The sequence below is a fragment of the Hemitrygon akajei genome, chromosome 5, assembly GCF_048418815.1.
Source record: "Hemitrygon akajei chromosome 5, sHemAka1.3, whole genome shotgun sequence".
NCBI lineage: Eukaryota > Metazoa > Chordata > Chondrichthyes > Myliobatiformes > Dasyatidae > Hemitrygon > Hemitrygon akajei.
In genome coordinates, this window is record NC_133128.1 from 7,135,034 (window position 1) to 7,159,208 (window position 24,175).

The following is a 24,175-nucleotide window of genomic DNA, read 5'->3' on the forward strand; positions in this document are numbered from 1 at the left end:
TCCAGGACAGACAGCTTCACATTTCCATCGTACTTCACACGAGGAGCTGCGTCCTGTCTTCTCTTGGAAAAATCTGGTTCTCATCCAAGGATCAAGCTGTCAGTTGGCACAATGCTAAGAGTTTGCTCTCCGAACAAAGTTAAACCGTCCTTCCTTGCTCAAAGAACCTCACACCTGACAATTTGAACAGGAAAGGCACGACTTCATTCAGGGTCCATTGTCTATCTGCCAGTACAGTCGTATCACTAACTTGGCTAATTAAATCCGTTGGATCACAACAGCACCAGCCTGTGCCAGTGTTCCTTCACCTTTGTCTCTGCCTCATTAACACTTCTAATGATAAACAGATTACTTCAGTGGTGCTTTTGCATAAATTGGCTGCTTCACTTCTTTTGTTACACTTCAATGGTACTTTGCTGGTAGAACAGTACAGCGCAATACAGACCCTTCAGCCCTGTTGTGCTGTCCTATCTAAAGCTCCTCCATAATCAAACTGACATCCAGAAACATCCATTTTCTTACATCCATGTGCCAATCAAAGAGTCTCTGAAATGTTCCTATTATTTCAAAGTTCAATGTAAATTTAATATCAAAGCACATACATGTCACTATATACAACCCTGCGTGCGATACACTGTCTTGGGGGTGTGCTCGATAAATCTAATAACCATAATAGAATCAATGAAAGACTGCACCAACAGGGCGTACAACCAGGAAAGTAAATTTTATTATCAAAGTACATATATGTTATCACAAGTAACCCTGAGATTCATTTTCTTATGGGCATTTTCAATAAATTTATTGAATAGCAACTATTCTCTAGTAATCTACAGAACAGTAACTATAACAGAATCAGAGAAAGACTGCCCAACTAGAGCTTTCAATCAACTATAGAAGACAGCAGACTGAGTAAATGCACAAAGAAGAAACAATAATATAAATAAATATTGCAAAACATGAGATGAAGTGTCCTTGAAAGTGAGCCATGGGTTGTGGAGCTTTACCTGTGATGGACTCTCCCAACTCCGCTGGTAGTCATCAACTTCTGTGTAAAGAAACCTACCTCTGACACCTCCCCTATAATTTGCTTCACTCTCTTTGAACAGATGACCTCTGGTTTTGGCTGTTGCCACACTAGAAAAAGTGATGTGGCAGTCCATTCCATCTCTCATAATCCATAGACATCTATCAAGTGACCTCTTTTCCGCTCTAAAGAAAAATGCCTCATCTCCCTCATAAGACATGCTCTCTAGTTCAGGCAGAATCCTAGTAACTCTCTTCCGCACCCTCTCTAAAGCTTACACATCCTTCCTCTAAGTGCGGCTAATGAGAGTTTTATAGAGCTGCAACATTACCTTGGCTTCTTGAACTCAGTCCTCCCACTAATGAAGGCCGGTACTGCATACTCCTTCGCTCTGAAGAACTTTGAGAGCTCTGTGGACTTAGACCCCAAGATGGGGTGACACAGTAGCGTAGCGGTTAGCACAACGCTTTTCAGTACGGGTGACATGGGTTCAATTCCCGCTGCTGCCTGTAAGGAATTTGTACGTTCTCCCTGTGACTGTGTGGTTTGCATCTGGGTGCTCTGGTGTCCTCCCACAGTCCAAAGACATACTGGTTGGTAGTTTGTAGTTTAATTGGTTGTTGTAAATTATCCCATGATTAGGCTATGGTTAAATCAGGGGACTGCCGGGTGGTGTGTCCTGAACGGACTACTCTTTGCTGTATCTCAATAAATAAATAAATTTCTCCATTCCTCCAAGCTGCTAAAAATCCTGCCGTTAACCTTATACCTTCCCCTTAAGCTTGACCTTTAAAAGTGTCTCACGTCACACTTTTTGGGATTGAAGTGCACCTGCCTCTTCTCAGCCCAACTCAGCGAAGACAGAGAGAAAAAGGGAGATAAAGAGAAAGAGAGAGGGGGAAGGGAGAGAGAGGGAGAGTGGAAGGGAGAGAGAGAGGGAGAGGGGGGAAGGGAGAGGGGGAGGGAAAGGGAGAGGGAGGACACTTGCTTGCTGCAGTCTACATTGGAAGAGCTGTTCTTTGCGAGATCCCCGATACTCATCAAAGCAGCTCTTGCAAGGAATGTTACTTAAAACGGCAAGGTGAGTGTAGGAGACAGGAACAGGGAGAGAAATGTGGGCCTTATCGGTGCCATCAGCGCTGCCAGTTAGGCGGCTTTTACAATCCAGGCCTGATTACTCTGTGAACGAAGGAAGGAGATGGTAATCAGACACCTAGGGTAACCCGTGTGAGCTCCACAGTGCCTGACTCGGGGCCTTTTGTCAGTCCAGGGGTGGGTGTGGGGAGGAAAATGAGAAAGGAAAGTAGGCGTCTCATTAAGCAAGGCTTCATTACATGTATCTGATCCTGTAATTTAACCAACACAGAAGGGATCATCTCTGACCTGTCATGCGAGGCTTCTTATAGCTGCCCCAGACAATGCAGTATAGCTGCAGGTTATGTGCGGCTATGGACAATGTACAAAGCTTTGATCAAAGTTCCCTGCTGAGCAGCTGCACTCTCTTGTGCCTTTCCCATTGGATCCCCTTACAGGAGGCAATGGGCACACTTTCAATGTGCACTCAGTGGCCACTTTATTAGGTACACCGGCACACCTGCTCGTTAATGCAAATACCTAATCAGCCAATCATGTGATAGCACCTCAATGCATAAAAGCATGCAGACACGGTCAAGAGGTTCAGTTGCTGTTCAGCCCAAACATCAGAACGGAGAAGACATGTAATCTAAGTGACTTTGACGGTGGAATGATTGTTGGTGCCAAATGGGGTGGTCTAAATATCTCAAAACAAACATAAAGCAAATAACAGTACAGCACAGGAAGGGTCAATCCAATTTAATTAATATTCCAAAAGGTAACCTTACTAATCCCCTCTGCCTACACAATGTCCATATCCTTCCATTTTCTCACATCTATGCGCCTATCTAAACGTCTCTTAAAAGTCTCTAATCTTTCTGATTCTACCAGCACCCCAGGCAGTGCATTCCAGGCACCCACACTCTCTGTGTAAAAATCTTTCCCCTCACATCTCCTTTGAAATTGTCCCCTCTTGCCTTAAATAGATGCCTATTAGTAATAGATATGTCAACTGCTGGAAAAAGGTACTACTTGTTTATTCTATTTATGCCTTTCCCAATCTTATAAACCTCTATCAGCTCTCCTCTCAGCCTACGCCGCTCCATAGAAAACAAAGTAAGTTTGTCCAGGCAGCATCCTGGTGAACGTCTTCTGCACCCTCTCCAAAGCCTCAACATCCGTCCTATAGTGGGGCAACCAGAACTGTACCCAATACCCCAGATGCAGCCTCACCAGAGTTTTATAGAGCTGCAACATAACTTGCTGACTTTAGAACTCAATGCCTCAACTAATAAAGGCAAGTGTGCAGTATGCCTTCGGAACCACCCCGTCAAACTGTGTGGAAAGTGTTGATCTCCTGGGATTTCACACACAACAGGTTACAGAGAACGGTACAAAAACATAGTCATAGCCGAAGGGTGGTATTGGGACGAGCTCCCACTGCTAAACAAATGCTCTTCACGGCGTGCGTCTCAAACAGCCTCTGACAACCAAGTCCAACTCCTGGCCTTCACGTGTGGCATAGTTCTTATGCCCGGCAGAGCTGTTCTTGCTGACAGGAGAAGGGGCAAAGGCGCTTGACTGCTGTACCCAGCACCGGCACGGCAACTCCTGCGATGCTGCTGGCATCAAACTGTATCGACTTTCGTCGTTCCTTTGGACCTGTCACCAGCATGGAGAGGGGGTCCCACCGCATGGGCAACAGATGGATCTCCATATCAACTCTGCCCTGGCTTGCACCCTGGAGATGCCACTCCCAGTGACTACCAGAGGCGCAGTACCCATGGTCGACCACGACTGACACACACACACACACCCCCCCCACCCCCACCGTGGGTGAAATGCCTCGTTAATGAGAGAGGTCGGAGGAGAATGGCCAGACTGGTTCAAGCTGACAGGAAGGGGACAGTAACTCAAATAGCCACGTGTAACAACAGCGTGGTGTGCAGAAGAACATCAAACCTTGAAATAGATAGCAGAAGAAGACCATGAACAAAGACTCAGTGGCCACTCTATTAGGTACATACCTAATTCTCCTCTTCTCCCCTGCACCCTCTCTAATATGTACCTAATTCAGTGGTCTCTGAGTGTATTTCCTTCTGGTGCCCACTGCAGAAGCAAGGTTCCCCTCATCAACCCCTGGAGCACAGTGAGAGAAAACAAGAGGGCAGTGGAGGGGTGAGAGGTCAGCATATCAAAGTAACACACCTCATCAACGGGTCCCTTGAATCTGCCTACGACAGGTTTCTCCCCACAGTCTCCGGAGCTGCGAAGTCTCTCGGGGTACAACAACAATCTGAATCAGATTTGTTATCACTGATACACCTTGTGGAATTTGCTGTGTAGTGGCCCAGCACACTGCAAACCCTAAAAAACTAGAAGTTACAGTAAGGCAGATAAAAATAAGTAAGTAGTGCAAAAAGAGTCCAAAAGTGGACTCACGGATCGTTCAGAAATCTGATGGTGGATTTTAGAAACTGTTTCTAAAATATTGTGTGTGTCTTCAGGCTCCTATACCTTCTTCCTGATGGTTGTAATAACAAGGCATGTCCTGGATGGTGAGGGCCTTTAACAATGGATGCTGCCTTCTTGAGGCATTGTTTACTGAAGATGCCCTCGATGGTGAGGAGGCTAGTGGCACCTTTGCTCCATCCACCGTGGTTGTCTGGAATTCCCGAATGCCAGCCATTTTGATTCTCCTTCCCATTCAAAGTCACAGTACATTCATTATCAAGGTATGTATACTATGTACAACCTTGAAATTCATCTCCTTATAGGCAGCCACAAAACAAAGAAACCCAATAGAACCCATTAAAAAAAGACAGCCAGGCATGCAACATGCAGGGAACAAAAAGCGAATCATGCAAACCACTGAAGCTCGTGAAAGTGAGTCCCAGCCGTGAAGCCAATCATCGCCGCAGCTGATCCAGGAGCGCTTTAGCTGCAAGCCACAGTCTATGTTCAGTGTTGAGATCACCCTGACCTTTCAATCTGGCCCAGCGCTCAGACCGAACAAACCTCAGGCCCCGCTGCTTTGATATGCTCTCAGGCCCACACTGTCATGTCTGTCCGTTTCATTGCCATGTGGAGGCTAAATGCAAACCAGAGGGACAGCCACCTCATAGTCTGCTTATTCAGTCCACATCCTGGCAGCGGGAACTTTTTTAGCTTAGCGGTACATCACAATAATTGGAAAATGGGAATAGCTGGATGGGCAGCATGGTCAGCATAGATTAGTTGGGCCGAAGGGCCTGTATCTATGCTGTATTGTTCTGTGTCTCAAATTTATTATCACTGACTTATATGATGTGAAATTTGTTGTTTTGCAGCAGGAATACAGTGCAAAGACATAAAATGACTAAATTACAGATATGCCCTCAGTGACCACTTTATTAGCTATAATACAGATATCAACTCAGCCAATTACATGGTAACAACTCAATGCATAAAAACATGTAGACATGGTCAAGAAGTTCAGATGTTGTTCAGACCAAACATCAGAATGGGGAAGAAATGTGATCCAAGTGGCTTTGACTGTGGAATGATTGTTGGTGCCTGACAGGGTGGTTTGAGTATCTCAGAAATTGCTGATCTCCTGGGATTTTCACACAAAACTGTCTCTGGAGTTTACAGAGAATGGTATTGAATACCAAAAAACATCGAATGAGCAGCCAGCCTGGGGTCCACAGACCGCGCGTTAATGGTAGTGGTCCCAAGGCATTAAAAAAAAGGCTGGAAAGCCCTGCCTCTCTGAGAATGGTGTGAAAACAAAATAACACTCAGTGAGCAGCAGTTCTGTGGGCAAAAATACCTTGTTAATGAGGAAGGTTAGAGGAGAATGTGCAGTCCAGTTCAACCTGACAGGAAGGCAAAAATAACCAGGCGTTACAGCAGTGGTGTTCCTCTGAATACATAACACATCAAACCTTGAATAGAACGTGCTACTGCGGCAGAAGGCCACACCGAGTTCCACTCCTCTACCCTGTAAAGAGGACACTGACTGTAAATTCTTTTAAGCTGGAATGGGAGTTGTAACCACAGCAACTCAGTTCCAGAGGCAAGATGGTTCACAGTACTGAGAAATGTAGATGGGACAAAAAAGCAAAATGCAGCAGATGCTGGAACACTGAACTAAAAACAGGAAACACTGGAAGATCACTGTAGGTCACACAGCATCTGTGGAGAGAGAAGCAGATTTAGTCAGGTATGAAAAACGGTGTGGTTTTGTTTACAGAGGGAAGGGAGTGCCATTGATTGGTGTAACCAAGTTGGCCACGTGACAGGATACCTCCTTTTACTGCTGAGTTAACAGATGATGGCTATGGACAGAAAGTTTGGAACTGTGACAGACAGAACACACCAGCGGCTGTGAATGTATGATAAAAGAGAATGCTGGAAATTCCAGCATTTGGTGATTGAGATTTCCAGCATCTGCAGAATCTCTTGGGTCTCAATTGCCAAGGAGATGACTAGGTGGCTTATATTGTGAGGAAGAAGCTTATGGGCACAAGTCAGCTTCTGATAGCAGTATACCTAGCCCCAAGCACAATTCAGATATTAAATAACTGTCATATGTTAGTGCCCCAGTTAAGTCTTGCCCTCTTGAGGTAATTTAAAATATGCTCTTTACAAGAACCATTGCTGTTGGCATATTAACAGCTATAGTGGAATTAGTTGCGTAACCTGTTAAAAATCTGTCAAATTAGCACAAATGGTTGTGCCTCAAGATAGGAAAAGTGATGGAACACTGTATCTAGTTTTCACTTCTATCCTGCTGGGGATCAGAGTGCTGTTGGGGAGTTCTAGGCAAAACTATCAATGTGAAACTCACCACGTCGAGCGGGCCTTTTCTCCCCGCGAGCGGCCAATGAGCTTTCAAACCCAGGTTTGGTGCTACTTCAGCTCCATGTTTCCTGCAGAGACTCATCATCTTCCAGCAGGTCGGCTTTTGGAAGTCACAACACCAGAGAACCACGTTCAATCGTGACCTTGGGTAATGTTTGTGTGGAGTTTGTTACGTTCTCCCTGTGACCATATGGGTAATAACCCTGTGTGCTCTTGTTTTGTCCCACATCCCAAAGGCATGCACATCAGGAGGTTATCTGGCTACTGAATCGATCGTCAACGTTCCCCACGGTCTGGGCCATGCCATCTTCTTGCAGCTGCCTTCGGAGTCTATGGGGCGTCTATGGGAAGCACCTCTGGTGGGGGGCTCGTTGTGCCCATTCCGGGGCAGCTCACTCAACCTCGGTCCCCACCGGACACTCAGCTCTCTCACCTGTGGCTCCAAGTAGCTGATCACATGCGACAGCGCCACATCCCGGTACTCGCTTTGACTGCCGGGCTAATCTATGTATGGAAAGCCTGCAGCCTCATACCCTGGTGAGATAGGGATATGCCTGTCCCAGCATGCGATGACTGGACTGGGCGGCTGAGATCTACAGGTGGTTCCATGGAGACCGAAGGCACAGAAAATGTCATGGTCATCCACTTCAATCAAGGAAGACCCCAGTTTTGAGGCTTGTTCGTACAACTGGACCTGGACTTTAGAGATCTAGAAAGTGGAACTGTTCCAGTGCAATGGCTTTTGCACTTTAAACCTCTACCGTACAGCTTTTACCATCATTGCACAGGACCGACAACCACCACAACCACCACCATTGGGCAGGAGGCACAGAAGCCTACAGTCCTAAACCACCAGATTCAAGAACAGATACTGTAGGTCTTTTCATTCAGAACAGGAATCAAGTTTATTGCCACTTACATTCATAGAACCATAGAACACTACAGCACAGTACAGGCCCTTCAGCCCTCCATGTTGTGCCAACCCATATAATCCTTAAAAAAAGTACTAAACCCACACTACCCCATAACCCTCCATTTTTCTTCCAACCATGTGCCTGTCCAAGAGGCTCTTAAATACCCCTAATGTTTTAGCCTCCACCACCATCCCTGGCAAGTCATTCCAGGCACTCACAACCCTCTGTGTAAAAAACTTACTCCTGATATCTCCCCTAAACTTCCCTCCCTTAATTTTGTACATATGCTCTCTGGTGTTTGCTATTGGTGCCCTGGGAAACAGGTACTGACTATCCATCCTATCTATGCCTCTCATAATCTTGTAGACCTCTATCGAGTCCCCTCTCATTCTTCTATGCTCCAAAGAGAAAAGTCCCAGCTCTGCTAACCTTGCTTCATATGACTTGTTCTCCAATCCAGGCAACATCCTGGTAAGTCTCCTCTGTACCCTCTCCATAGTGTCATGAAATTTGTTACTTTGCGGCAGCAGTACAGTGCAATTTATTAAAAATCACTGTAAGTTATAATAAGACATATATAAAAACTAAATAAGTGGTGCAAAAAGAGAATAAAATAATGATGAAGTGTTCATGGGTTTATGCACCATTCAGAAATCTGATAGTGGAGCGGAATACCGCCACCATGGTATTGTAGCGGCTAGTGCAATGCTATTATAGCTCAGGGCATCAGAGTTCAGAGGTCAGTTCTGGTATTCTCTGAAAGGAGTTTCTTTATACCCTCTATGTGGATTGCATGGGTTTCCCCCAGGTGCTCCAGCTCCTCCCACAGTCCAGAGATGTACCGGTCACTAGGTTGATTGGACATTGTAATTTGTCCCGTTCTGGTCGCTCCACTATAGGAAGGATGCAGAGGGTGCAGAAGATGCTTACCAGGATGCTGCCTGGTTTAGGTGGCAAGTACTTTCACGAGAGACTGAACAAACTTGGGTTGTTTTTTTTTTCTGAAGCAGCAAACGATGAGGGGAGATCTGATAGAGCATAGAGTAGACAGGGAGGATCTTGTTTTCCCACAGTAGAAATGCCTAATACCCGAGGGCATGCATTGAAGGTGAGGGGGGTAGGTTCAAGGGGGTTATGAGAGTTAGTTCTTCACAAAGTGATGGATGCCTGGAAGCTGCAGCCTGGTATGGTGGTTGAGGTAAATACATTTTTTGTCTTTTAAGAGACGTTTAGGTAGGCACATGAACATGAGGAAGATGGAGGGATATGGACATTGTGTAGGTAGGAAGGATGAGTGTTTGGGTGGTTTTAGCTGGTTCAGCACAACATTGCAGGCCAAAGGGCCTGTACCTGTACTAGACTGTTTTGTGTTCTGTGATTAGATTAGGGTCAAATCCAGTTTATCGGGGATTGTTGGGTAATGTGGCTCAAAGGACTGGGAGAACCTATTCCGCAATGTATCTCTAAATTAAAACTTTTTAAAATTAAAAGTGGTCTTGCCTTTCTTATTTCTCATTTCCACCCACAACGCTTCACTAAACAAGTTCTCCAGTCTGTTCTGATTGAGCACTGCCGTGACATTTTCCCTGACTAGTAATGCCACCCCTCCCCCTATAATCTCTCTGCCACCCCTCCCCCTTTAATCTCTCCCGTTCTATCACGTCTAAAACAACGGAATCCCGGGACATCGAGCTGCCGGTCAGCCTGTCCCACACCATCTCATTAATGGCTGCAATGTCATAAATCCACAGGCTGATCCATGCCCTCAGCTCATCCGCCTTTCCTATGTTACTTCTTGAATTGAAATATATGCAGCTTAGAACATTAGTCCCATCATGCTCAATCTTTTGATTCCATACCTTGTATGAAGGCTTAACATCCTTTTCCACAACCACTCCACTATCTGTTCTGGCTCTCTGGTTCCCATCCCCCTTCAACCCCAGTTTAAACCACCCTCCCCTCCATGCATATACGTACTTTGATAATAAATTTACTTTGAACTTTTGACCAGAATCACCAGAGCGGGTGACGTTGAATGTTATTTCATTCCTGCCTGTGGAATCTTGTTGTACACTGTTTGTCTGCTGAATCTCCAGCTCTATAACGGTGATTACTCTTCACCAGCAGCGTGGAACTTTGGGGGAATCTCTTCAGGTCATGAAAGGTGTTATATTAAGGATTTTGTTTGAAAGCAAGCGGTGGAGAGTGTCAATCTTTCAACAAATCGGGCACAGTTTAATCATTTAAGCTCGCACATTCTAAGTTACTAATCCTCCTCAGGAATGGAAACAAACCCCTTTCATAAACACAAGAGATTCTGCAGATGCTGGAAATCCAGAGAAACACACACAGTTGCTGGTAGAACTCGGCAGTTCGGGTAATATCTATGGAAACAAACACACAGTCGATGTTTCAGGATGAGACGCTTCATCGGGACAAGCTAGAAGGTGATCGATGAAGCTAGGTGGGTGAGGGAGTGGGGGATGATGTAAGAAGCTGGGAAGTGATGGGTGGAAGAGGGAATCTGCTAGGATTGGAGAGTAGACCATAAGAGAAAGGGAAGGAGGGGACCCGGGGGAAGGTGAAGAGAAGTGAGAAATAGAAGGGCAATCAAAAAAATAGTGGAAGGAGAATTTCCGTCATGCCACCAGTTTGGAGGCTACCCAGACACAATATGAGGTGTTGTTCCTCTACTCTGAGTGTCCTCATTGTGGCAAAAAAGGAGGCCAGGGACTGACATATCAAAACGGGAATGGGGAAAGAAATTAAAGTGATTGGCCACCAAGAAATTCCCCTCTTGGCAGATGGAGCAGAGATGCTCAGTAAAGCAGTCCCCAGTTTATGTTGGGCCTCACCAATGTTGAAGAGGCTGTATCGGATACAATAGAAACCCCAACAGATTCACGTCTCTTGGTCTGGATAACTCTGCAAACAGGAGGTTGATGAACAGAAACTGCAGATCCAAGCATTCTTTTAACAGCATTTCCACTGAGGCTGGGTGAGACTAACTAGAGGTCGTGGGTTAAGGGTGAAAGATGAAATATGGAAGGGGAATATGAGGAGAACTTCTTCACTCAAGGGGTGGTGAGAGTGTGAACAGGCTGCCAGTGCAAGTGGTCAGCGTGGGTTCAATTTCAACATGGAAGAGAAATTTGGATAGATACATGGATGGGAGGGGAATGGAGGGCTATGGTCCCAGTGCAAGTCAATGGGACAAGGCAGAGTGATAGCTTGGCATGGATTAGATGAGCCAAAGGGCTTGTTACTTTGCTCTAGTACTCTATGACATTTAAATCAAGTATAGTCTGAGGCATGAATTAGTTTGAGGTTTGCATGAGGATTTAAAATTGCTAAAGCTAGCCTTAAGTGGCTTCTATCATAGCGTTCATTGGAGTCCACATTCCATTCTAACCTACGATATCAACTCTCCAAACACAAAGGGTCCCAAGCTGAACTTTCCACCCAGACAAGAGATCAGAACACAAATGAAACACTTGTCCCCGTTTCCTGCCTCTCTCCCCTGATCCCTGGAGTCCAAATATTCGTCTCAGACTTAATTCAAAACTCTCTGAGGGAATAAATTCCTTCTTTTGTTCTTGATAAACAGAAAAACCCTGACTGTGGAATTATGCCCCTCAGTTCTAGACTGGGCTTCATCATGAGTGAAAATGGATGCATAGAAAGTGATGGATGCTGCCTAGTCCATCACAGGAAAAGCCCTCCCCATCGCTAAGCACATTTACAAAGCACACAAAAGAGGAAACCACCCACTCCCATGCAGGCCACGCTCTCTTCTCCTTGCTACCATCAGGAAGGAGGTAGAGTGATATAAAAATACAGCACAGAAACAGGTCCTTCAGCCCATCTAGTCCATGCTGAGCCTTTTAAACTGCCTACTCCTATCAACCTCAGCCTTCCATATCACTACCAACCATACTCCTATCCAAGCTTCTCTTAAATGTTAAAATCGAGCTTGGCCAAGTGGTTAAAACGTTGGTCTAGTGAACTGAAGGTCGCTAGTTCGAGCCTTAGCTGAGGCAGCGTGTTGTGTCCTCGAGCAAGGCACTTAACCACACTTTGCTCTGCGACGACACCGGTGCCAAGCTGTATGGGTCCTAATGCCCTTCCCTTGGACAACATCAGTGGCGTGGAGAGGGGAGACTTGCTGCATGGGCAACTGCAGGTCTTCCATACAACCTTGCCCAAGCCTCATTCATCATCGAAAATCGATGGACAGCCGAAGAAGAAAATCAAGCTTGCATTCACCGCATGCTGGCAGCTCATTCCACACTCGCACAATCTTCTGAGTGAAGAAGTTTCCCCTCCTATTCCCCTTTCACCCTTAACCCCTGTCTTTTGACTGCAGTCCCATCCAACTTTAGTGGGAAATGCCTGCTTGCACTTACTGTACCTATACAGGAACCTCAGGTCCCACATTATCAAATTCAGGAACAGTTATTATCCCTCAGCTCCAAAACCAGCTTCACTCACCTCAACTCTGAAATAATTCCAAAACCTATGGACTCGTTTTCAACGAATCTACGACTTATGTTCTCAGTATTATGTACAGTCTTTACTTATTTATTATTATTATTTGTTTTCTTTTTGTATTTGCACAGTTTGTCTTCTTTTGCCTATTGGCTGTTGGTCAGTGTGTGTAGTTTTTCATTGACTCTCTTTGTTCTACTGTGAATACCTGCAAGAAAATAAACCTCAGGGTTGTATGTGGGGACATATCCGTACTTTGATAATAAATTTAATTTGAAATTTGGACTTTCCTTACAGCAAGAAACCAAAATTGTCACTGATACTACACCATCTGCCTACATTTCGTGCGTACTTTTGGTTGCCCTGTTACAGGAAAGATGTTACTGAACTGGAAAGAGTGCAGAAAAGATTTTTTTCCCAGGAATTTGCCCAGACTTGGAGGTCCAAGTTACAGGACAGGTTGAGTAGTCTAGGACTTTATTCCCTGGAATGTGGCAGATCCAGATAATATCAGGAAGGAGAAACATTTCCCTTTCAGTGTTGTACTCCCCACACTGTCACACGCAAGGACTATCCCAAGTGAATCACCCCTCATAGCCATTGTATAACATGTAATGTAACAGATCATACAGTTCTGAGCCAGGGTGAATCATCTCTTTTTACCCAGCATAATCAGTGGAAAGAATATCACATTTAGAACATACTTTGCTTGAATTAAAATCAGATCCATTATCAAGAATAACAAAAGACGCACAAATTACTCCAATCACACAGGAACATCTTTTGGATCAAAACCAGCAAGTCTGCTTTTCCATCTTCTAACCGCACACAAAACTGGTTCAACAGCCAACAGTTACCAAATCCCAAGTGAAATGAGAGTGAGGAGATGCCAACCAGACTGTCGCAAGAAGACTCGATGCTTCCATTTGAACAGTTTATAAGAAACACACCCTCAAGCTGACTGGCTGGCTTACAAGTGATTTTCCCTCACAAACTCAGACCACTTTCTCTCCAGACCGCTCGTACTTTCCCTCCAGACAGCCAGCGCCAAGCTTTGACAAGAGTCCTTTCAGCACACATGCCAACTCCAGAAGCAAATGTCTCACACACTAAGACATGAAACTGGCTTGGTCACCTCCGTCATTCAGTGACCAGCAACAGCTAGGTGGCCACAGTGAAAAATCATCACCAAACATCGTACTAACAGAAGGTGGAATTTCACCAGCACCCCATCCATGTACAGAGGTCAATTCTCCCAATGATAGCATCCATTAAGAGTTGTTACTTCCATTAAGCAGTCATTGGTCTCACTGGGACATGGACAACACAAGCCACAATGGAGGCCCAAATCTCACACCAAAGCAATTCAAATGACCCACAGTGAAGCAACAATGACAACATGGATTATCAAGTGTCCATGAAGAAGAACCATCATCTACTTACTTGCCACCTCCAGCGAGGCATTGTGGCTGACGGCCTCCCCCAGGTAGTTCCTGGCCACGCAGACGTAGCTGCCCTCGTCCGGCTTGCTCCGGCGCCCGTGGACGATGCGCAGGAAGAACAGGGAGCCGCTGGGCAGCAGCATGCGGTGGGAGCGGGAGTCGTCCTTGTCCGTCTCCACCCGCTCCCCATCCTTGTACCACTCGATGGTGGGGCTCGGCTTCCCCTCCGCCTTGCAGTTCAGCGTGGCCGGCTCCCCCTTGGAGACGATCAGGTCGGAGGGGTGTTCTGCGATGCGGGGCGGGAAGTCCTCCTGGCGGAGTCGGGATCCTGGGCGAGACGGGAACAAAAACGATTAGATTCAAGGTTCAACATTCCTTTATTATCAAAGAATGTATATATTATACAACCTTGAGATTTGTTTGCTCACAGGTAGCCACAAAGCAGGAAATCCAAAAGAACTCAATTAAAAAATATTTAAAGACCAACACGATGCACAAGAGAAGGAAAAAAAATCATGTAAACAACTGAGACGAACAACAGCATTCCGAACCAGAAACTGGAATTTGATTTTTGTTTCCCATCTCACTGCTGTAGAATGTCAACTGCCCTCCACACAATTCCACCTATACCTCGTCTCAACTGTACCTGCCCCTCCACCTATCTTTATATCATCTGCAAACTTTGCAACTAAGCCATCAATTTCATTATCCGAATCATTGACATATAATGTGAAAAGAATCAGTCCCAACACAGACCCCCGTGGAACACCACTAGTCATCGGCAGCTAGTCAGAAAACCCAAAACCCCCTTTAATCCCATTCTGTGCCTCCTGCCAATCAGCCACTGCCTTATCCATCCTAGTACCTTTCTTGTAATACCATCTTGTTAAGCAGCTTCATGTGCAGCACCTTGTCAAAGACCTGAAAATTCAAATAAACAGCCACTGACTCTCCTTTGTCTTTCGTGGCAGTTATTTCCTTAAAGAATTCCAACATATTTGTCAGGCGAGATTTCCCCTGAAGGAAATATAGCCTATTTTATCATGTGCCTCCCAGTTCCCTGAAATCTCATTGTTAATAATGGTCTCCAGTACCTTCCCAGTCACTGAAGCCAGGCTAACTGGTCTACAATTTCCTTTCTTCTGCCTCTATCCCTTAGAACGTGGAGTGACATTTTCCAGTCCTTCAGAACCATTCCAGAATTTGGTGATTCTTGAAAGATTATTACTAATGATGAGATCTGGGGTGGACAGCTATGATCACATTGAATGGCAAAGGGAGATTTGACAGGCCATGTGGCCTTCTCCTGCTCCTTGTTCCTTCTCTTCTTGTTACACTTGCACCTCTGAGGGTGGGAGTGCTTCACAACCACTCACTCCAGAGTCAGACACACAAAATACTGCAGGAGCTCAGCATCGATGGACAGGAATAAAGAGGCGACATATCAAGCTAAGACCCTTCACTAGAACAGGGTTGTATAATAATGCCCATTTGCCACCTCATAACATCTTACAACTGGCGAAGCATGGTCAGTGTAGGAAATGGGTGCCCACCAAGGTTACACTAAAAGCAAAATGATGATAACATGGTAGCGCACTTGTTGCTGGACGGCAGTCAGAATCTCCACTATTGACTGGAAGCTTTCACCAGAATCAGGCTGCATCTGCTGTCCTTCAGTGCTCTGGTCCAGTTGATCAAGATCCCACTGTAATCTTCACTTAACCTTCTTCACTGTCCATTAGAACAACTATTTTAGAGTCAGCTACAAATGTACTAATCATGGGGAGAAAAAGAGAGATTGAGAAAAAGAGATTGAAGGAGAAAGATTGAGGGAGAAAGAGAGAGAGAGAGAGAGAACAGGAACACAGATACAGGCCAATTGGCCCACAATGTCATGCCAAACCAGTTAAAAAGCAAATCAGAAACATCCAAACACTAATTCCTCCTTCCTACACAATGCTCATATCTCTCCCTCTTCCTTACATCAATCTGCCTATCCACACATCTCTTATAAGTTTCTAATGTATTTGCCTCTACCACCATACCGGGCAGCATGTTCCAGGCATCCATGATTCTCTGGGTAAAAAAACTTACCCCTCACATTCCCCTTCAACCCTCTCACCTTCTAGACATTTCAACCCTGGAGGAAGAAAGAGAGGAAGGATGGAGGGAGAGAGAGGGGGAGGGGGAGAGGGGGGAAGAGAGGGGGGGAGAGAGGGGGGAGAGAGGGGGGAGAGAGGGGGGAGAGAGGGGGGAGAGAGGGGGGAGAGAGGGGGGAGAGAGGGGGGGAGAGAGGGGGGAGAGAGGGGGGAAGAGAGGGGGGAAGAGAGGGGGAAGAGAGGGGGAAGAGAGGGGGAAGAGAGGGGGAAGAGGGGGGAAGAAGGGAGGAAGAGGGGTAAGGGGGAGAGAGGGGGAGAGGGAGAGAAAGAAGGGGAGAGAGAGGGAGAGAGGGAGAAAGAGAGAGAGAAAGAGTGAAAGACAAAAAAAAAGAAAGACAATAAATGAGGTTTTCATTAAGGTATAGCCATCATATCTTTGGTCCCCATATCTAAAGAAAGATGTGCTGGTCCTGGAGCGGGTCCAGAGGAGGTTCACAAGTTGTCCCTGGACTTCAGCCCTCACTCACTGAGCCCCACATACAGGCAAAACAGGGATAAATTCAGGGAAATTCCTGTCATTCATAAATCCACTGGAGACTACGACCGCGTGGCATGGCACTGATGTTACTGGATTAGTAATCCAGAGGCCTGGACCAATCAATTCAATTCCCAACACAGCAGCTGCTGTGAAATTTAAATGTAAATAAAGATTGAAATAAAAGCCAGACTCGGTAATAATGACCATTATGCCAGTGACTGATGGGAGAAGCTGCCCGAATCACTTTAAACCCCCTCCAAGCCTGTCTATGACTCAAGACCAATTCCTAAAGAAGACAAGAGTTAACCATTTTCATAGATGGCCTAGCAATCTTCCAGTTCGAAGCAGTAGACCATAAGACTATTTGACAGAGGAATAGAATTAGGCCATTCAGCCCATTGAGTCTGCTCACCCATTCAATGATGGCTAATTTATTTGCCCTTTCAACTCCATTCTCTTGGCTTCTCCCCATCATCTTTGATGTCTTTACTTATCAGTCTCTGTTTTAAATACACCCGATAACTTGGGCTTCACAGCCGTCTGTGGCAAGGAGTTCCACAGATTCACCACCCTCTTACTAAAGGGATGTCGTTCTAATCTGACATTGTGCCCTCTGGGCCTAGACTGTCCCGCTATTGGAAAATGCTTGCCATGTCCAAAAATTAAATGCTAGCATAGGAATTAATAATAAAAACAGCACATCGGTGGTCACAGGAGTGGGGGAAGAGAGTGGGCTTGAGTTTGGGTTTGAAAGTAAAAAGCCAAAGGCTTCCTCTTGTTCTGCAGGCCCTTTTGGGTCTCTGATGAACCTCAGACGTAGGAGAACATACAGAGGAGCAGCATCACTGTTGACAAGGAATCAATATCTTCAACGGAAACTCAACAGATTTCTACAGATGTACCAATGGAGAGCACTCTGACTGGCTGAATTACTGCCCGTTACGGAGGCCCCAACGCACAGGATCACAAGGAGCTGCAGACAGTTGTAGACCCAGCCAATCCTGTTGCAGGTACAACCCTTTTTCCACTGACGAGGACATGACAGGAGGCTGTGCCTCAAGATGGTGGTATCCATTACTAAGGACCTCCCCCATCTAGGACATGCCCTCTTCTCATTGCTACCATCAGGGAGGAGGCACAGGAGCCTGAAGACACACTCAATGTTTTAGGAACACTTCTTCTCTCCACCATCAGATTCTGAACAGTTCATGGGCCCGTGAATGCCACCTCATTGTTTCACTGTATCACCATTTATCTTTGCAACTCAGTAGATTTTGGATCTCACACTACCTATCTATTTTATTAATTAAAGATACAGCACAGTAACAACCTTCTGGTCCACCAAACCGGTGCTGCCCAATTACACCATGTGACCAATTAACATAATAATCTGTACATCTTTGGAATATGGGTGGAAACCAGAGCACCTGGAGGAAACTCACACGGTCATGGAGAGAACGTACAAACTCCTTACTGAAAGCAGTGGGAATTGAACCCGGGTCTCTGGCACTGTAATGATGTTAAGCTATCGAGATACCCCTAAACAACAAATTCGATGACGTATGTCAGTGATAATAAGCCTGACATGGGGGTAGAAGACTGCGTATGTGCATGGGTGGGAGGGAGGAATGGGGGTTGTTTTACTGCTGTTGTTATGTTGCTTGTGTTCTGTGTTGTCCTGCAGAGCATGGTGGACACGCTATGTCGGCACCGTAAAGTGTGGCGGCACTTGGGGGCTGCCCCCAGCACACCCTTAGGTGCGTTAGTTGTTAACACAAATGAGATATTTCACCTGATTTATTCATTTATTGAGGTACACCGTGGAGCAGCTTCTTCGGCCCTAAATTCATCCCTAACCTAATCATGGTACAACGTCGAATGCCTAATTAACCTATTAACCACTACCTGTTTGGACTGTAGGAGGAAATCAGGGCACACAGGAAAAACCCACACAGTCTATGGGGAGGACACAGCGAGACTCCTTACGTAGGGTGCTGGAATTGAACTCTGAACTCCGATGCCCCGAGCTATAATAATGTTGCGCTTCCTGGCTACATGCCCCGTTTGTTTTTGGTTCGATGTACGTGTGATAAATAAGACAGAATCTGAATCTAAATCTGAGCCAGTGAGAAAGGCAGATTCAGGCTTGCCTGTGAAAGAGTTAACAGTAATTGAAGAGCTGTGTTGCCGAGAGCCTGGGAGTGATTTGGCAGATACTCTATACATTATGCTCATTGTTTAGTTTACAGTAAGTGCAGTGTCAGTCTCATTTTCCTTCAATTCGATTTAGTGGATTACAACAAAATAGAAATGTCACAGAGTTAATTAAGATAGTACGAGATGGTATAACCATCTGTAAACATCCCTGGTTTTTGAACTTCCAGTGAAGCTACACAAGGTCCAAAGCATTCTGGAGACACTAGATTTTTTGTCCTCTCAGTCATACAACACCAGAGCACAGAGAGAGGCCCTTCAGCCCATCTAGTCCATGCCTATTATTCTGCTATTCCCATCAACTGGAACATAGTCCTCTATAACCTCGCACATGAACTTATCCAAAGTTCTCTTAAATGTGGAAATTGAATTGAACTCCACCACTCCCACTCAAGTCCCCCCTTAAATATTTTCACTTTCACCCTTTCACCTGTGACCTGAAGTTCTAGTCTCACCCAACCTCAGGACAAAAAGCCTAGATTTAACCTATCAATACTATTCATAATTTTGTATACCTTTATCAAACTTACCCTTATTCTCCTGCGTTCAGGGAACAAAGTTCGACTCTATTCTACCTTTCCCTGTAACTCAGGACCTCAAGGCCTCGCAACATCCTCGTAAATTTTCTCAACTCTCTTTCAATCTTATTGATAATTTTCTTGAAGGTAGATGACTCGAACTGCACACAATATTTGTCACCACTGTATTCAGTACTTTGATTTGTGAAGGCCAATGTTTCAAAAGCTCACGTTACGACCCAATCTACCTGAGACACCACCAATCAATAACAATAGCAACTGGGTCATATGATCAGCTAATGGGTGCTAGCTGCGCTCAAATTATCTGAAGCACTTACTGTTTTCTATTGTCTGTTGAATCCATTGGGGAATTTCTTGGTAGTACAATTTCTTGGAAGCTTTAAAGAGGAGGCAGAGATTGACCAGGAGCCTGCCTGGATTAGAGAGCATGTTTTATGAGGATAGGTTGAGTGAGCTCGGGCTTTTCTCTTTAGAGTGAAGGTGAGACGTGGCTTGATAGAGGTATACAAGATGATAAGAGGCACATATTGAGTGGACAGTCAGAGACATTTTCCAAGGATAGGAATGTCTAATACACAGGGGCATAATTTTAAGGTGACTGGATGAAAGTATAGGGGGGAATGTCAGAGGTAAGATTTTTACAAACAATGCCCTGTCTTAGTTAGGCAGATGGATAATAGAAAATGGAGGGCTATGTGGGAGGGAAGGGTTAGATTGATCATGGAGCAGGTTAAATGTTTGGCACAATATCACGGCCTGAAGGGCCTGTACTGAACTGTAAAATTCTATGTTCAACAAGGCAGAATTTGACTGTCTGTTTACAATTTCTCCTCAAATTTGGCAATTCATAGAGCGACCAAGACAAATGATGAGTAATTGTGATTCTCAACATATCAGCACATTTTCAAAGCCTGGCTAATTCCCATTGTGATGGCTGCAGAGCTACAAAAGCACTTACATCACATCCCTGCCTAGCTACAACACCCACACGTACTGCAATCAAAATCACAGAGGAAAAATCAGCAGGTCTACCACCTCAAACGTTACTTTTGTTCCTCTCTTCACAGATGCTGTCTGACCTGCTGAAACTATATTGTTTTTTAAAATTCAAGTTTCAGCACTTAGAGTTTTTTTTACATTTATGTATAGCTGGTAACGGGTCTGTCACTGTATAGCACGGGGGTACGGTACCGGTGGGGATGGGTCTGTCGCTGTATGACACCGGGGTACGGTACCGGTGGGGACAGGTCTGTCGCTGTATAGCACGGGGGTACGGTACCGGTGGGGATGGGTCTGTCGCTGTATGACACTGGGGTACGGTACCGGTGGGGACGGTCTGTCGCTGTATAACACCGGGGTACGGTACCGGTGGGGACGGGTCTGTCACTGTATAACACCGGGGTACGGTACCGGTGGGGATGGGTCTGTCACTGTATAACACCGGGGTACGGTACCGGTGGGGACGGGTCTGTCACTGTATAACACCGGGGTACGGTACCGGTGGGGATGGGTTTGTCACTGTATAACACCAGGGTACGGTACCGGTGGGGACGGGTCTGTCACTGTATAACACCGGGGTACGGTACCGGTGGGGACGGGTCTGTCACTGTATAACACCGGGGTACGGTACCGGTGGGGACAGGTCTGTCACTGTATAACACCAGGGTACGGTACCGGTGGGGACGGGTCTATCACTGTATAACTCCGGGGTACGGTACCGGTGGGGACGGGTCTGTCACTGTATAACACCGGGGTACGGTACCGGTGGGGACGGGTCTGTCACTGTATAACACAGGGGTACGGTACCGGTGGGGACGGGTCTGTCACTGTATAACACAGGGGTACAGTACCGGTGGGGACGGGTCTGTCACTGTATAACACAGGGGTACGGTACCGGTGGGGACGGGTCTGTCACTGTGTAACACCGGGGTACAGTACCGGTGGGGACGGGTCTGTCACTGTATAACACCGGGGTACGGTACCGGTGGGGACGGGTCTGTCGCTGTATAACACCGGGGTACGGTACCGGTGGGGACGTGTCTGTCACTGTATAACGCCGGGGTACGGTACCGGTGGGGACGGGTCTGTCACTGTATAACACCGGGGTACAGTACCGGTGGGGACGGGTCTGTCACTGTGTAACACCGGGGTACGGTACCGGTGGGGACGGGTCTGTCACTGTGTAACACCGGGGTACGGTACCGGTGGGGACGGGTCTGTCACTGTATAACACCGGGGTACAGTACCGGTGGGGACGGGTCTGTCACTGTGTAACACCGGGGTACAGTACCGGTGGGGACAGGACTGTCACTGTATAACACCAGGGTACAGTACCGGTGGGGACGGGTCTGTCACTGTATAACACCGGGGTACAGTACCGGTGGGGACGGGTCTGTCACTGTATAACACCGGGGTACAGTACCGGTGGGGACGGGTCTGTCACTGTATAACACCGGGGTACGGTACCGGTGGGGACAGGTCTGTCGCTGTATGACACTGGGGTACAGTACCAGTGGGGACGGGTCTGTCACTGTATAACACCGGGGTACAGTACCGGTGGGGACGGGTCTGTCACTGTATAACACCGGGGTACAGTACCGGTGGGGACGGGTCTGTCACTGTATAACACCGGGGTACGGTACCGGTGGGGACAGGTCTGTCGCTGTATGACACTGGGGTACAGTACCGGTGGGGACGGGTCTGTCACTGTATAACGCCGAGGTACAATACCAGTGGGGACGGGTCTGTCACTGTATGACACTGGGGTACAATACCAGTGGGGACGGGTCTTTCACTTGCTGCTTATTCCTACAAACCCCGGAGTTACATTGCTTCATTTATTTCACACATGTATGTACACAGGAACACCCACCGAAAGGACGTGCTGGAGGCAATGCACAAGTGTCACCTCACATTCCATCACCAACATACCATGTCCATCATGTCACAGAACTACCCAAGCAGCAACAAGAGAATAGCAAAAAGCCCCATTCCTCTCTCCCACCCAGACTGTCAGTCCTCCAGTCCCAGGGCAGGCTGGCTTTGTCCTCCACCCTCCAGCAGACATCTGGCCTTTGACTTCCCCAGTGGACTTCTAAAGTCGCAGATTCAAGACTCCTGTCATCAAGTCTCAACTTCAGGAGTCTAATCATCCTTTGGGCCTCGATCTTCAGTATTGACCCAGTACTCACCGATGATGATGAGTGAGGAAACTGGATGTGGATACTGAATACTAAGCCTTGAACTCCAGTGTAGCCAATTCATGTAGCAAGGCAATCAATGGCTTGTGTTTCTCCTGCTTGCATGGAAGTCCAATCACAGAATCAACTGGTGACTCACTGACCCTGGGAAAATCACCATCCATTTTCCTTGCTGGTCTGCTGGCCCAACATCTGATCACAAATGTCCTTTACTGCACATCCACGTTACTGGTATAGAATGGGGGCCGAGACTCCATCCTGACCTCAAATTCTACCACATCCCTGTCCCTAAACCCTAACCTAACCTCTGACTCCCCTCTCTGTTCTGCAAACCATTCCTTTATTGGATCAGGCTAACCCTAATGTATAACTAAAAAACACAAAATGCTGGCAGAACTCAGCAGGCCAGACAGCATCTATGGGAGGAGGTAATAACGACGTTTCGGGCCGAAACCCTTCATCAGGAGTGAAGTAACATGGGATGGTCGAGGGGGGATAAGAAGTGGGGGGAAGGGATAAAGTAGAGAGCTGGAAAGTGATAGGCTGGAGGGAAATGGGCTGGGGGAAGGTGGAGAATTATGGGAAATAAAAGAGAAAGAAAGGTAGGGCTGGGGGGAGAGATTATAGTGAGGGGGGAAAAAAGAGAGAGAAAGAGAACCAGACTAAAATAATAGATAGGGATGGGGGTAAGGGTGGGGGGCAGGGTTATCAACGGAGGTCAGTGAGTTGGATGTTCATGTCGGCAGGAAGGAGGCTACCTAGGTGGGAGATAAGGTATTGCCTAATGTATAACTATTTTTTCTTTGCAGTGTAACAACCTATGCTTGATAGTATTTTTAGAACTCTTTATATGCATGAAGCTGTTTAGTAGGTTTCCTAGTGGTCACAGTACGTATATGCAATTGTTCAACGTACCTCCTAGTGGTTACAGTTGTTTGATTCTGCTTCTCCGGTATTGTATTATTTGAATAGAGTCTATCTGATTGGTTAACTCTTATCTATCAATTTGAACGGAACGTTTCTTATCTATGGTATAAGGAGGACTGCACACGCTGCCTTGCAGTCTTTTTCTGTTCTTTGTTCTTAGCTTCTTGACTCCTGCAACTGTATGTTTCCAATTCTCTTTGTTCTCCTTGTGCTTAATAAAATGAACATAAAGTTTTATGCCTCTTGCTTGACCTTCTAAAGAATTTTGGCTCAAATATATTAGAATCCAACAGCTATGAACATAAACAACAACTAAGGGTGAGCGATGACCATGATGGAGACCGCAGAACGGCATCTTCTTGACCGCAGATCTTCCTGCCTCTGAATAGACCATAGAACTTAGTACATAGAAACTTACAGCACAGGCCCTTTGACCCACAATTTTGTGCCGACCACATAACCTACTCTAGAAACTGACTAGAATTTCCCTAGCGCATAGCCCTTTATTTTTCTGAGCTCCATGTACCTATCTAAGAGGCTCTTAAAAGACCCTGTCGTATCCACTTCCACCACTACCGCTGGGAGTGCAAACCACACACCCACCACCCTGTGAGAAGAACTTACCCCTGACATCCCCTCGGTACCTATTTACAAGCACCTTAAAACTATGCCCCCTGGTATTAGCCATTTCAGCCCTGGGAAAAAGACTGCTATCCACACGATCAATGCCTTTCATCACCTTATATACCTACTTTCCCACTTTTAATCACTTTACTCTTGGTTGCGATATCTTCAGTTGTGTGAAACCCAAACTTCTCTCCTCTTTAAAACAGACTTTTATAAAGACTTTGGCCATGATTCTCCACATCTC

General features: G+C 46.2%; 1 protein-coding gene across 9 annotated transcripts in view; it reads right to left on the reverse strand.

The window, feature by feature from the left end:
* Nucleotides 1–24,175, reverse strand: part of robo1 (roundabout, axon guidance receptor, homolog 1 (Drosophila)) — a 640,973-nt gene that overhangs the window by 283,040 nt on the left and 333,758 nt on the right. For all 9 annotated transcript variants that reach the window (XM_073044789.1, XM_073044790.1, XM_073044788.1 and 6 more), the window contains one exon: nt 13,789–14,115. In XM_073044789.1, the coding sequence (XP_072900890.1) occupies nt 13,789–14,115 (327 nt within the window). The remainder of the gene's footprint in view (nt 1–13,788; nt 14,116–24,175) is intronic.